Here is a 15,773-nt window from a genome sequence, read left to right as displayed (position 1 = left end):
GGTTACTGCTTTAGAGGATTATTTAAGGTTCTAGTTCCCCTTCACTACTGTTTCCCTCCCATTATTTCCCTTATGATTCTAGACCTTTAGTTCTTGCCAACTTTTTTTTTAGTTGTGGATAGTACTTGAATCCAAAGCTTATCTACTAGCTCTTGGGTTTTGGGCAAGTCACTTAAACTATCTCAGCCTCAGCTTCCCCTTCTGTAGAGCGGTCCGACGATTTATCTGACAATTATTGGGAGACTCCAATAGCAAACCGCATTAAAGAATTTTGCAAGCATTAACGCCTTAGGAACAGGTCCATCTTTACCATTATCGCCTATCGAAGTCACTTGCTCGTACGGATGGATGGCTGCCTTCCTGCTCTACGTTCAAAGAGACAATCAGAAACTTCTAATTGCCTTGCACTAATTTCAGACAAGCAAAGGTAAACCGACAAGGATGAAATTCAGGTCTCCTAAAAGGAGGCGGAATACAGGAATGTACCCTCCCACACGTGACCTTATTTAGAGCCCGGCCTAACCTCACACTTACCCACACATATCATTTTCCCACTTGGAAAGAGCATGTCTCGTTTCAAAGGCACAAGTAATTGCAGAGGCCATTCTTCCCTGGTGTTCCTGAAAATTGCTGAGGGAGAACCTCGCCCGACCATCCCCTGTACTTTTGTGATACCCCCTCCGAGAAGTTCAAAGAGCTTTGACTTCACATGTCTACACCACAAAGACCATGATTTTGCTCCCCTTGACTGGGGCCCAAGAAAGGAGGAGGCCTGCAGGGTGCCTTACCCTGAGACAGGAGCGGGGACTCGGAACCTTTAGAATGATGGAATCATTGCAATGAACTTACAAAGAGCCTTTAGCTGGGAGGGACCTGAAAGGTAGCGCAGTGCAGTGGTTTGCACACTGGACTTGCAATCAGCAAGAACTGGGGTCAAATTCTCATATCTTCACGGACTATGACATGGGGCAAAAAACTTAACCTTATTGCAGTCAAAAATAAAGTGATTTACTCAAGTTATCAGCAGAGCCCTGCCTCTCTCTTGTCCTGTTTGTCACTGAAGGAAAGATCATTCTACAGGGGATACATTCAACCCTCGGAGCCCCAGAGCGGACGAGGGTCTTACCTTTCACACTGCACCTGTAGGTCTGGTTAACCACCCCTGTGTTGTTTTCCTTCTCTGCTGGCCACTGGTACACGTAGACAGTAGTCCTCGATGATCCGGCATCCAGCACTATCCCATACTAAACAAAAGAACAGGAGAATATCAGAAGACTCCCTTACCTCAAAGCTTCTGAGACCCATCTATCATTCAGTTTAATGAGCATTTATTAAGCACTCACTGTATATGTCTGCCACCAGAATCCAAAGACAAAAGCAAAATAACCCTTGACCTCAAGCGGCTTACATTCTATCAGGGAGACACGCACATATTATCTCATTTGATCCATATAACACTTCTGGAAGGTAGACGTTATTATTCTCCCACTTTATAGTTGAAGAAACTGAGGCAAGTAGTTTTTAAATGACCATCTCAGGTCTGGATTTGAACTCTGGATTTCTCTGCTTCAGGCCCAGTGCTTTACTCACTTGAGCATCCAGCTGCCTCTAGATCTCTACTGTAGATATTATTCTGTACTCCACAGACATTCAAGGAACATTTACTGATTGAGGCAATGATATCCAAGCAGCAATCCTTCTATATCAAATTGCTTGCCTTCTCAACAGGGGAGAAGAGAAGGGAAGGAAAGAGAGACTTTGGAACTCAAAAAAAAAAAGCCTAAAATTGCTTTAAAATATTATTGGGAAAAAAGAAGCAATCCCATTTTAAATTTGCCCAGACGGACCCCACCTTTTAGGATTTCTTGGAAAGGCTGGCAGTAAGAGCAGGTCACATATTCTAGAGACAGTGCAGCTGGAGAGCACTTTATCTGAGGGTTCTCTCACACTGGACAGGTGTCATGGCAGAGCAGACAGAGGGCCAGGCTTGGGATCAGGAAGAACCGAGTCTGATGTCTGCATCTAACCCTTCCCGGCCGGTGACCTGAGCATGTCTCTATATGTCTTGGGCAACTGCCGAGGACAAATTATATTAATTTAGAAAGGGAGCCCTCCCAGAGGAGGAGATCCATGCTAATTAAATCAAACAACCAGCAAGCATCTGTACCATGTGCCAGGCACTAGAACAACAGGATGGAAAAAACCAACCACCGTCCTTAAGATCCTTTCTGTATTCATATAATGGACTGGCTTACAATATTGTATGTCTGTTAGCATGTAGTATATACTATAAATAAAGGTAAAATGTGTATAAAAACACATTGTGCACACAGATATGTATATATATATATGTATATATACACATACATATAAATAAATAATAAATACACACACACATATAAATAATACACACACACACACACACACACACACACACACACACAAAGATCCTGAGGATAATGGCTGGATCATCGCCAACCTTTGTTCTGCTCTAGCACTGAAGCTATCAGGAGCCGTTGCTTGTATGTGACTGTATTCTATGTAGGAATCACTCTGTTCCATCCACATCTGGACCCCGAGACTGGAACCTGAGCTTTGCCCCTTTGCAGTCTATCACCTTGGTATTTCTCAGTCTATTTCTCAGCTTTTCTCAGGTGGGTGAGTTCCCCTTGTTGAATATTCTCTCCAACAGTGGAAGCCAGTAAAAAAGCAATTGCTTCCCCTCTTTAGGGAGTCTGACTAGTTCTCATAGAAGTCTCACAACAGTCCTCTTAGGTAGGAAGTACAAGTATCATTATTTCATTTTGCAGATGAGGAACTAGAAGCCCAGAACAAAAAAATTGGAAGGAAAAACATTTATTCGGCATTTATATAATTTCAGCAGGTAGAAACAACTGAACTTCAGATCTGTTAGTTAAAATGAGGCGTTAGCAGATGAGCTTCCTCCACTTGGGGGGTAGCACCCCTCCTCCTGGCCCTGCTCCTCTTCCTCATGAGAACCCCAGGCTCTGATCCATGGCCCCCTCCCTCTGTTAGCCCAGCAGCTGAATTTGTTTTCGGTTTGCTCCAGGCCAGTGATTTTGATGTTGCTTCCCCAGAGCAGACTCAAAGGAGTTACAGGCTCTGAATATCATTGTGTTAGATGCTCACACAGTTACATCCGATGGTGAGCAAAGAGAAGGGCTAAGATCAGAACAAGAGGAGCTAATTTTGTGCTAGAGGCAAGACTGAGTCCCCATCCCAATGGCTGGGCATGCCGGGGGTAGGAGATGCTTATTTTCTGTAGACCCGATTGTGATCCTGCCCAAAGAAACTGATCCCCTTGTCTAAGCAAATATTCCCTGGGATCTTATGGAGAAACCTAGAAAAAACGAAAACAGAAAAAGCTGCAAAGGCGGAAAGGGACTTGCTCTTATTTGTTCTCCGCCTTTAAAATATAAAAAGTCTGCAAGTCACATTTAAAGGTTTAATCCACATTATTACTCTCTTTATGACTTGTATGACTTGCTGTATCACCTAACTTGAGTCTGAATTTCTTTCACTCTAAAATGAGACAGCTCGATTTAATTATCTCCAAGGTCCCTTTTACTTATTAATCTATGACCCTTTATCTTAATTTTTAAAAATTTGCTTTTTTAGGTTTGGTTATGAGAAAGCATCGATCAGATAACTGGATTAAAACAATCATCAACATTAATCTTTAGGCCAAAAGTTTGAGAACCACTGACAGATTCTAACCTATATCTCAGAAGAAATTCACACCAATTATGTGCTCAGATTTCTCTTATAAAAATAGTGTTCTGATAAAAACAAACCAAAAGGAAGAGAGGAATGAAAGACAAAATCTATCAAGGATATTTGAAACTTCATTCTCTAATTTTTTTTATTAGATATGTTGCCTGAATTTCTTTAGCATCATCTTGGACAAGTCTTGGAGAAACCAGAGTTGGTTTATATTAGTAGGTGAAAAAGTTCTGGTCATCTCTGTGATTTTAGGACTATGAAATACCAAAAGACTTCAATAGTAAAACTCTCACTTTAACAAGAGATTTTAAATGTCCTATTTCTGAAATAAGAAATTTTAGAAACTGATAAGATTTAATAGAAAATACAAAAAGTAAAAAAATTGGATTTGAACAGAATATTGGGAAAACTAGATTTGATACAGCAATAGTTGTTATTGAATGGAAGTCTTAAAGAGCACGCTTATTTTTCAGTCTCCTAAAGCACATTTCCAAAAACTGATTACATTTTGGCATAAAGAACTCATAGATATATACAAAAAGGCAAGTCTATTAGACATATCCATCATAAACTATAACACAATAACAATGATAATCAATTTTTAAAATATGGGCAAAAGATGCAAATTTAAATGGAAGCAAATTAAGGTTTGATATATGGAGAAAATCCCTCAATAATTAGAAGCATACAAAAGTGTAATGCATACTTCTTCCCTGAGTCTTCAAGCAGAGACTGAGTAACTATTTCAGTTTTTTCCTTCTTCCCTGAGTCTTCAAGCAAAGAATGAGTAACTACCTGTCGAGTATATTGTAGGAGGGATTCTTATTCATGCACATGTTGGACTAGCTGGCTTCTGAAGTCCTTTTCAACTCTGAGATCTATGATCCGATGACCTTGAGAGTCTACATGCCCTTTCAGGGCTTGCTGAGATTCCAGTCTGGGACATTCTCCAAGAGACATCCTTGTAAATAATTATGACACTGGCATTGTGTCCTGGACATAGCACAAAAACAGCTTAATCATCTGGGTACAGAGGCACATCAGAAGGCTTGTTATAAAAAAAAATAAAAATAAAAACACCAGCTCTCCCACGCACATAAAACCTAGGTCAGACCAGATTACCAAATAAAAGGGGGGGAATAAAAGGATGAGTCCTTCTAATACATCGGGGGAAATTTGGCAGCATTCTGTCCTCTGTGGGGCTGATCTAACCTGCTAGTAAAGGAAAGGGGGACTTCAGAAGCACGGCCCCAAGGTTGGGGCATTTCTGATCTCCAATCCCCAACTGTAATCTGCTCTTATTTCTTTGTGGTGATCTATTGCTTTCCAAAGCAGAGTCTTTAGTTCCCTCCAGTTTCAGCATGAATATTCCTGGAGAAGATGTATTAACATTTGTCTCATGTTGTGGGAAAGAAAGAAGCCAGACTCCTACAGAGAAAGCCACCAGACTACAGTAAAGAGGCGTGGCACACGTGCATGTAGCTACAGATGCCGCACTGTAATTGTATCTTGCCTAAGCAGGGACTTGTTTGTGGAACCTTTTTTTTTTTTTTTTTTTTTAAGATCTGGAAAGGACCTTAGAGATCACCCAATCCAATCTCTTCATCTTACAGTAGGAAGGGAAAAGTGATTTTTCTAAGATCAAACAGAAAGTTGGCAGAAACCCAGCCTCAGGACTCGGGATTCCCCTTCCTGTTACAAGGCTCTTCCCATTACAGCTTTCTGATGAACTCAGGGAAGCCCATTATAATCCTAAACACTGATCCCAGCACCCAAGTATGATGGCTTCCATGGTCAGTGATTTAAAGGACCATCCTACTCATCGCATCGCCCCACAGAAAACCAGACAATACAGACTGGCTAAGATGACAGGAAAAAATAATGATGAATGTTGGAGGGGATGTGGGAAAACTGGGACACTGATACATTGTTGGTGGAACTGTGAACGAATCCAACCATTCTGGAGAGCAATCTGGAATTATACCCAAAAAGTTATCAAACTGTGCATACCCTTTGATCCAGCAGTATTTCTACTGGGCTTATATCCCAAAGAGATACTAAAGAAGGGAAAGGGACCTGTATGTGCCAGAATGTTTGTGGCAGCCCTGTTTGTAGTGGCCACAAACTGGAAACTGAATGCATGCCCATCAATTGGAGAATGGTTGAGTAAATTGTGATATATGAATGTTATGGAATATTATTGTTCTGTAAGAAATGACCAGCAGGATGAATACAGAGAGGACTGGCGAGACTTGCATGAACTGATGCTAAGTGAAATGAGCAGAACCAAGAGATCATTATATACCTCAACAACGATATTGTATGAGGATGTATTCTGATGGAAGTGGATTTTTTTTGACAAAGAGACCTAACTGAGTTTCAATGGATAAATGACGGACAGAAGCAGCTACACCCAAAGAAAGAACATTGGGAAATGAATGTGAACTATTTGCATTTTTGTTTTTCTTCCCGGGTTATTTTTACCTTCTGAATCCAATTCTCCCTGTGCAACAAGAGAACTGTTCGGTTCTGCAAACATATATTGTATCTAGGATATACTGCAATATATCTAATATATATAGGACTGCTTGCTATCTAGGGGAGGGGGTGGAGGGAGGGAAGGGAAAAATCAGAACAGAAGAGAGTACAAGGGATAATGTTGTAAAAAAAAAATTACCCTGGCAGGGATTCTGTCAATATAAAGTTATTATAAAATAAAATAAAATTAAAAAAAAAAGAAAACCCAGACAATAGAGCGTGGGTTAGACATTAACCTCATCCTTAGCTTTACACAACAAGACCAGACACGCTTTGTAGAACCTAGAAACTCCATGGAGAGACTAGTGCTACGATGAGAGAACCTGGTTTTGAATCTCAGTTCTTTCTAGATCTTAGAACCTGTGTAGTCTTAGACAAGTCTACCCCAGGACTCAGTTTCCTCATCTGTAAAATGGATAGCTGGACTGCATCACCATGAAAATTCTTTTCAGCTCAAAACTTGCGATCCTATTTTGACAACAAATACTAGTTGAAGTGCACAGGAACATGGTCTGAAGGGTATCTCCTATCTATTTTCTGATGGACACCATGGCCAGAAAGTAACCTTTGACCAACCACTCTGTTTTCAATTCCAACAACAAGTTTGATGTAGAAAAGGCTCAATCAAGGACAGGGTGTGGATTTCTCAGCTACTTTCAGCCTAACCACAGACTCCCGGGACCACAAATAACAGAGCCAGCTTGAGAGGATTAGTCCCGAGGTCCAAAACTCTAACGGGGGAATTCAGGGTCACTTTATTCGATTCATTTCAATCAGCAAGGCTCTGGAGCATGAGACAAGGATGTCCCTGTGTCATAGGAGTTTACAGTCTGCCAGATTATTATTTCTTCAAAGCATATTGCATCCTCTACCGCTTTATCATTATTATTATTGTAAACTCCTTGAGGGAAGGATCTATCTTTTGCATTTCTTTGAATTCCCAGCCCTTAGCACAGTGCTTGGCACACATGACTGCACATGTATCAAATTACTTGCCTTCTCAAGAAGGTGGAAGAGGAGGGAAGGATGGAAGGACAGAATTTGGAAAATGCTTAAGAAATGTTTATTGAGGGACAGCTAGATAGTGCAGTGGATAGAGCACCAACCCTCAAATCAGGAGGACCTAAATTCAAATCTAGTCTCAGACACTTAACACTTCCTAGCTGGGTGACCCTGGGCAAGTCATTTAACCCCAATTGCCTCAGCAAAAAAGAAAAAAAGGAAAGAAAAGAAATATTGACTGACTGAGCAAGCCTGTGAAGGAGCTTCTCCTCAAAGTGGTATTATTATTCTTGTTATTCCCTTTTTATGGAGGAAAAAACTGAAGCTAAGAAAGTTAGCTTCTCTTTCTGGCTCTCTCTTGTCTTTGAACTTATTCTCCCCATGGTTTACTGTCATGAGTTTGACCTAAACACCCAGGGATAATTAGGAAGCAGAATTAAAATTACAAGCATTAGTCCTTCTTCCTTTTTTTTAATGCTGAGGCAATTGGGGCTAAGTGACTTGCCCAGAGTCACCTAACTAGGAAGTGTTAAGTGTCTGAGGCTACATTTGAACTCAGATCCTCCTGACTTCAGCACTGGTGCTCTGTCCACTGCACCACCTAGCTGCCCTGTCTTTTTTCCTTTTTCTTCAGAGATGAGGGACTACTAGTATGAAATATTCCATGTCTTATCAGATGTGTCAGGATTTTTTTTTCCTTTGTTATAAGGAAAAATGAGGGTGGGGAGAAGGGGTATATTCAGAAATGACTGATGGGAAACAAAAGACATCAATAAAAATGATTCAAAATATGCATTTGTAAACCAAGCAAAACCATTTTCTTCGTAGCTCACTCTCATCCCCACCATAGACAGAGCCTGCCCTGTGCCTTGAGCGCTTGCTCAGTCAGCCATCACAAACAGCCTATTCAGCTTGGGAATGGACACGGTCATCCCTTCCTTTCAGCTATCTCTCTCTTCACTCCCACTCAACAGATTTGACATAGGAGATCTTCTCTTTCTTTCTTTCTTTCTAGGGTTGCCAGAAAGTGACTTGCCCAAAGTCACATAACTAGCAAGTCTTAAGTGTTTGAGGTCAATTTTAAACTCAGGTTTTCTTGGCTCCAGGGTCAGTGTTCTATCCATTGGATCATCTAGATCCCTCCCTTCTTTTTCCTTAATCTCAGAGCTTTCCAACAACAGAAAGAGGCAAAATCAGTATCATGCTGTCTCTGAAGGCCGCCTCTTCCACATCCTCACAATCAGGGGCTTCTTACCTTCAGGCCTGGGGCCAGGACTTCTTTCTGGTTGATCTGAATGAGCGTTATGGCCATCAGCACAGCCACGCTTACGAGTAAGACCACCAAGGCAACCACAGCAGGGGTCCGAGACAGGGCCTTGAAGCCTGAAATGGAAAGACATGCCCCCTTATAGATAAGGATACTTGCAGGACACAGTCACTGTCCTCTTGAGCTCGGTGGTTCTGGGAAACTCTCTTTAAGAAGGAACTAGAGACCATCTAATTGATTCCCTTCAATTTACAAAGAGGAAATTGAGCCCTAGAATGGGGAAGAGCTCACATGAGGAATAGGAGGAGAATTGGAACCCAAATCCTCTTCTCTTTTCCTTCCCTTTCTCTCTACAGGACTCTGCTGCTCTCTGGCAGTGATGCCCCAGACCTCCAGCAAAGGACCGGTCATTTTAGACCCAAGGAAGTAAAATGATCACTAGCTCCAGGGATTCAGGGCTCCAGGACACCAGAAAAGTAAAAAAGTGTTCTAAAAATAGGACACTTTCATATCTTCTCCAGTTGAGCCAAAGTCACTGTATGTTATGGGCTGATAGAAGAGCACCCTTAGCTTTAGGTGATGGAATATTTAAAAGGTTCCCATTAATGATGACTTCTCCTTAGAAACTATAAGTTCTAGGTTACTGGGTTGCTGGAAGGTGATGCTGCAGTCCTGAGAATAAAAGCCTAGTCAGAGCTTCCAGAATGTCCATTTCCCCCAGTCTTCACTTTGACCCTTTTGTAACTTGTTAACACTCCCTTCCTTCTCTTTGGGATTATCCCAATTTTTTTTCATTTGACTGATCATTAACTAATAAATCTCAAAGTACTAGATCTTGGGTCAAAAAGACCCGAGTCTCTATGACATCCTAGACACTCACTAGTTGTATGATCCCGGGCAAGTCACTTAATCTGTCTGCCTCAATTTCTTTGTGTGTAAGACAGGGCTAATGATAATTGCAGTAGTCAGCTCAGAGAGTTGTCATGAGCGTCAAATAACATCCCAGACTTCAGATCTAGAATGGGAAGGACTCAGAGGCATTAGAAAAATGAGCACTTGTTAGAAGCTTCTTCTGTGCCAGGCACTGTGCCAAGGGCACAGAGAAATCAACCCAGTCCTCCCTCCCTCCATCCAGAGTTAGCTAGAGCTGGAGAAACTGAGGCAAAAGTCATATAGATACTAAGCGTATCATATAGATACTAAGAATATTGGATAGATACTAAGTGTATCGTATAGATACTAAGTATATAGTATAGATACTGAGTGTATTGTATAGATACTAAGTGTAAGTCATATAGATACTAAGTGTCAAAGCAAAGATTGGAACCCAGACCTCTGATTCCAAATTTAGTGCTCTTTTCACTACCCACAAAGCCTCTCCATTCCCAGGTAACAGTAGACTCCTCAGTTTGCAAACTACGGGGAAAAGTCACTCTAAGACATCATTAGTGTGACCCTTCTTTGTAAGAACCTTTGTAAGTTTCTTTTCCCTCAAGTGACATTAGTGCTTGGAAGAGGCACAGCCAGAAAACTTTAATGGAAAGAGCCCCAGATTTGGTCCCCAAAGTCCTGGGTGTGAATTCAAATTCTGCTGTGAACATCCCTGCGTCATTGAGCCGGTCCCCTCATCTCTTTTGATCTCTTTCCTCCTTTGGCAAATCAGGGGGTTGGAGGAGATGCTTTCTAAGCTTCTTCCCCGTCTTATCCCTCTGATACCATTATGAGCTCACCCTGGAGCTGGTTTCATCCTCACTTGCCCAGCAGGCAGGCTTTGGGAGCAGAGCCGCGGGTGCTCTTTCCCAGTGGGACAGGACGGACAGTAGAAAGTCAAAGCCAAAACTCATCCGAGAGGAATTTTCCCAGGTGGTGACTTCACATACGAAGACGGGCCTACCTCTGTGGCAAGTTGTCTCTTGCCCTGCTGGAGGTGCACCCTGGCCCCTGGAGCCTTGGAAAGCTTGAATCATGGGATATCCACTTGAGTGCCTCTACTCAGAATTAGTCAGGTTGGGCTCTGTTTGCTGCTACTTCGTTGCAATGGACATTGAAGGGGCAGAGGAAGACCAGAGGTGGTGAAAAGCTTGGGATCCTGAAATACTAGGAGGCTGTGGAGGCATGGAGGCTCAGGATCATAGATTTAAAGGTGGCTCAACCTCCTCATGTTATAGATGAAAAACTAAAGCCCAGCTAGTCTGAGTGTCTGAGGTTAGATATGAACGCATCTTTTCCTAATTCCCAACATTATGGCATGCTGCCCCTGCAGTCTCCTTCCTTGGAGACTTCAAAGAAAACAGGCTGAAGGGGCAGCAGTGGAACTCAGTGAATAGCACACCAGCCCTGGAGTCAGGAGGACCTGACCTCAAATCTAGCTTTAGACACTAGCTCTGCAAATCACTTAATCCTGTGTGCCTCCATAAATAAAAAAGGAAAAAAAAAACTCTCTCTTTTGAGAGACTTAATATATTTTTAAATTCTGGTAAAAGACAATGTGGTTCGATGGTTATTGGAAACAGGAGAGATCTGAGTTCAAATTCCACCTCTGATATTCACTAGCTCTACTGTGATCACAGGCAAATCACCTTTATTCTCAGAATTTCCTTCTCTGTAAAATGTAACTCAATTCAACAACCATCTATTAGGCATCTCCTATATGTCAAGTATTGAATGAGATGCTGGAGATACAAAGAGAAAAAAAATCCCTCAAGGAACTGACGTTCTAGTGAGAGGATGATAATTCTTGTAGCAGCAATTTTACAGGTTTACTATTGTTGTGAACCTCAAATGAGATGCTCATAAATATTCTGCAAACCTTGAAGGTTTGCATTTCGTTAGACATTTCAGATGGTATCATTAGAATAAATACATAAAGTTATCCCTTGCAAGTATTCACACACAGGAATAAATTAGGACTCGAGTTATATGGCTGGTGAGTCTATCTAAATATGGTGGATTATGAGCACGAAGAGACTTAGAAGGTCATCTAGACGAATCCTTTCATTTTACAAAAGAAGAAACAGAGACCCGAGTTCACAGGCTATAAGTGGCAAGCAATGTCTTCAATCTTTTCTGGATATCCCATGGTACCTAGGCTCCAAGTGAGGCATGTAATGGCCATCAGTAAAACTATCAATGGAAATGAAGGATTTTAGCCTGTCTTTGTTAGGAAACAACCCCCCTAAAAGGCATTTCTATAAAGCTTTGTTAAAGTCTTCAATTCAGGAAGTCATCCAGTCAGCCCATATCAGTTTTCACCTGAATTGTCATCTAATGTTTTTCAACACTTATTAGAGATTGATAATCCCAGCAGAATGCTAGGATTATTGGGAATGGTTCCGCTGGATAGATGACAACAGGAGCAAGGAAAGGTCTTCTAAGGAATCAAGTCAAAACAGAGCTTAAGGCTCTTTGCTTAACTTCATCCATTATCCTTCCTTTTCCTGATCTTCACTGGAAAGGGATCAAGATATTTGAGCAAGACTGGAAGTCTTTTCAACAGATAGATCAATGGCGTGAGGATGAAATATACTTTTTTTGTAAGTATATTCAACAATTCTTGGCATGTAGTAGGTGCTTAATAAATGGTTGTGGGTTGGTTGATATCAAGTTAATGACCTTGAGCAAATCACTTCCTTCCTTCTCTATAGCTCTGTTTCTTTAAAGGGCTGTAACATAAAAGTTGGACAAAGTGATCCCAAAAGATTCAGATCTTTGCAATGATAAAAAGAAAGTAATAATGATGCCAACTGAAAAATGGTTCCCTCATCTAGTGGTAGGTTCATAGATTATGTCTATAGCAAACAATCAAGAATTGAACTTTCTTTTACCTCTTTTACTTTTTAAAATCTTTTAAGAGATTCTTTATCTCTTTTAAGATATGGTCTTCATATCATGGCTCCTTGACAATGAAAGTTAGGGGGAAAGGGGAATAAAGGATGCCGTTGAATAATGAGGCAGGGATGGATTAGCTGTGATTGTGAGGTTGGGGGACCTTGGAGGCCAGCTGGACCAACTCACTCATTTTGAGTCCCAAGAGATGCCCGAATCTTGCCCAAGGTCATATAACCAAATTGGTATTTGCACATAGGCCCTTTAACTCTCAAACCAGTACTTTCTCCCATTGTATACATCACCTCCTTTCAAAATATAGTCTATTAAATAAGAATTAGAGAATCTTTGGAGAGGTCATTCATAAGTTCCTTGTTCCATCAGCTCTCTGTCCACTTACCCATCCCATCCCTACTTCTCCATGTCGTGGAGACCATTTCACAAATATTCCCTGAGTTTCTCCTCAATCCATGGCTCTGGATTTGATGTCAATGCCAACTCTTGCCTTTGGTTTTACGATTTTGATGATTATTTTAACAGAATTCATTTCCTCTGCAATCCTATACATTTTGTTTTATGCACTTAAATACATTCTTCTGAGAAGGGGATCTAGACTTCTCTAGACTTCCAGGGGGCTCCATGACACATAGAAAAATTAAGAATTGCCGATCCCTCACAACTGCCTCATTTTACCGATAAGGAAATGTTAAGTGACTTGGGATTTGAACCCAGGCCTTCTGACATCTAAATCACAGTTTTTTCCAAGACCATTCACTGCCTCTTAGAGTGTCATATTGCGATGTAACTATGAGCTCATCCAACTCTCATTGTCTTACAGGATAACAGAAAACAGGTCAATCCTAGGGATGAACCAGCCCTGGAGACACCTCTCCCTGAATCCTAAATTGGAAGACTCACTTACTAAAAAAAACAAACTCTAATACATTTCCTAAGGTAAGGAAATCACAACCGAAGACTAAAAGTACCAAAGAAAATTTGCTTAATGTAGAAAGAACTAGCATAGTATAGTGGGGGAAGGGGGAAAGCTAGTCTGGGAGTCAGAAGACTTGAGCTCAAGTTTCAGGTTCTTGGGCAACTCACTGTGTGGGCCTCAGCTTATTTATGTGTAAAATGAAGAAATCGGAGTCAACGGTCTCTAAGATTAACCTCCAGACCCTTGATTCTGCCCGGCCTGTCTCATGAGGAGAGCTACCAGTCCAGTAATGGGCAACATGATGGGATGAAGGAATTGGGGGAGTTTTAGCTTAGAGAAGATTCAGGGGAGGCTTGACAGCCATGTTCTAGTATTCCAAGGGTTGTCTTTTGGAAAAGGGATTAGATTTGGTTGGTTGGTTTGTCGTGTTCATTCTCAAAGGGGACCAATGATGTCAGGACAGTGCTGTCTAGACTTGCAAGTGAATTGGATTTAAGTGAGGCAGATTTTATTTCACCCTAGAGGGAACAACTAAGAACAATGAGAGGAAGTGGAGGAAAGACAGATTTAGACTCCATGTCAGAAAAAGCTTCCTAATCACCAGAGTTATCCCGAAGAGAAAGAGGCTGCCTGGGGAAGTGGACCTTCCTGGAAGTGCTCAAGCAAAGCCACTTGTCAGGTACCCCACTGGGGAGTCTTATATGTGTCTGGATTAGACTAGATGACCACAGGGTCCTTCCCAAAACTGAGTTTTATACGATCCTGGGAAGCTCTCTGGTAAAAACTCCCATTTTCAACAGTTTCCACAGGAGAAGAGTAATTTTTTTTTTCTGCTCTGGGTGAGAAAATATCACCAAGAAACAACATCTACTACAGGTTATGCAGATAATATGGAGGTTTAACCAAACATTTTAATTATATATTTCATACCTGACTGTGGCACAGCTTGAGATTTCCATGATACTGGAACACCAACTGTAAAAAATAATAAATAAAAATAAAGAGCCATCATCTGATGCTGGCCGGATATCCTACTCACACCCAGCTCGGCACCTCTGGCCAAGTGTTTTGTGTGAAGGATGTAGGTGTGCATTTATCTCCCATGGAATATGCAAATGACTTATTAAGAAAAACTGGGATTTATCAAGTGCTTAAAAGTTGGAAAAGCTCCTTCCATAAAGGGGAGTGTATAATGATCTCATCTGAGCCTCACAACAATCTGGAAGCTATGATCTATTAGCTCCAGTTTACAAATAATAACTGACATTCACATATGATTTAATGTATGTGAAACACCTTACAGACATTATCTCATCTGATGCTAAATAGGGAGGCCTCTTAGTACAGTGGGAAGAGTGGAAAGTTTAGAGCTTTAAAGAGCGTGTGGGTCCCAGCTCTGTCTCTTCTCTGGATCTCAGTTTAGTTCATCTGAACATGAGATGATACATTGGACTTGCTGATCTCTAAGGCTCCTGTCCTTCTTCAATCTGAAATCCCATGATTCTCATAATACCAAATTCAGGTAAATAACATTAGTATCATCAATTTCATTTTACTGAAAAGGAAATTTAGGACTGAGCAAAACAAGAGAGGTCGAATGCTTTGCTTCTGGTCACACAGTTTTCAACTGCCGGGCGCTGGATTCAAAATCAGATCTTCCTGATTCCAAGTCCTGTACTCTCTCCAATATTTCCTAAAAACTCTTTCACAGCCCATTATTCTAAAGCAAAGTTTCTTAATCTGGAGTCGATAATTAATCAAGAGATCAATTAGATGGAAAATGTATATATAGCTTGATTTTCACTCCTCTCTTTAGCATTTTCTTCAATTATTTAAAACCATGACTGAGAAGGGATCCCTACTCTTCCAAAAAAGCTCATCATCCAAAAACCTGGAACTCACTCCCTTGTTCTTCAGCCAGATTAATCACTTAAGCTAAAGTCCATTCCCCTAAGGCTCAAAGAACTTTCTTTTATCTCTTGGTCTTCCCATCATGGCTCCTTGACAATGAAAGTTAGGGGGAAAGAGGAATAAAGGATGAAGTCCTTCTCTCTCCCAGATACTAACCTGCTTGTTCACAGGGCTGCCGGGAAAGAACAGTAAACATCTTCTTTTTTTAAGCTGTAAGTGAGATAAAAACACATCAAGGCAATTTTATGTAGACAGCAACTCAAGGATAGTCAAAGTAACTTGCACACATTCAAAAAAAAAAAATACTCTGAGATTTCCCTCTTCCCTCAGATCGAAGCATCAAGGAAATGTTTGGTCACTGGAGTTATTCGGACCAGGTGAAATAAATCAAGAATCAGTGCAAAGAGTCCTCAGGAGATCATCAAGTCAAACCCCTTTTCTTTTACTGGAGAAACTCACTTACAAAGCTGGGGTCACACAACCAACAGGTATCAGGGTCCGTGCGATTATCATACATTGTAGGGTACAGTCCTACCAGACAGGAGAGTTCAA

At 41.2% G+C, this 15,773-nt stretch overlaps 1 protein-coding gene across 1 annotated transcript in view; it reads right to left on the bottom strand.

Annotated features, from left to right (window-relative positions):
• The window catches only part of ENTPD3 (ectonucleoside triphosphate diphosphohydrolase 3), a 36,284-nt gene extending 20,867 nt beyond the window's left edge, over positions 1-15,417 (bottom strand). Inside the window, exons 1-4 of the mRNA XM_052001338.1 lie at positions 15,378-15,417; positions 14,241-14,285; positions 8,540-8,667; positions 1,127-1,244 (exon numbers count right to left, since the gene is read on the bottom strand). Of these exons, the coding sequence (XP_051857298.1) occupies positions 1,127-1,244; positions 8,540-8,667; positions 14,241-14,285; positions 15,378-15,417 (331 nt within the window). The remainder of the gene's footprint in view (positions 1-1,126; positions 1,245-8,539; positions 8,668-14,240; positions 14,286-15,377) is intronic.
• Between the last annotated feature and the right edge of the window lie 356 nt (positions 15,418-15,773).

This window comes from Antechinus flavipes, chromosome 5, assembly GCF_016432865.1.
Source record: "Antechinus flavipes isolate AdamAnt ecotype Samford, QLD, Australia chromosome 5, AdamAnt_v2, whole genome shotgun sequence".
Taxonomy (NCBI): domain Eukaryota; kingdom Metazoa; phylum Chordata; class Mammalia; order Dasyuromorphia; family Dasyuridae; genus Antechinus; species Antechinus flavipes.
The sequence above is the reverse complement of the archived record's forward strand: the minus strand, read 5'-3'. Positions and strand labels throughout refer to the sequence as shown.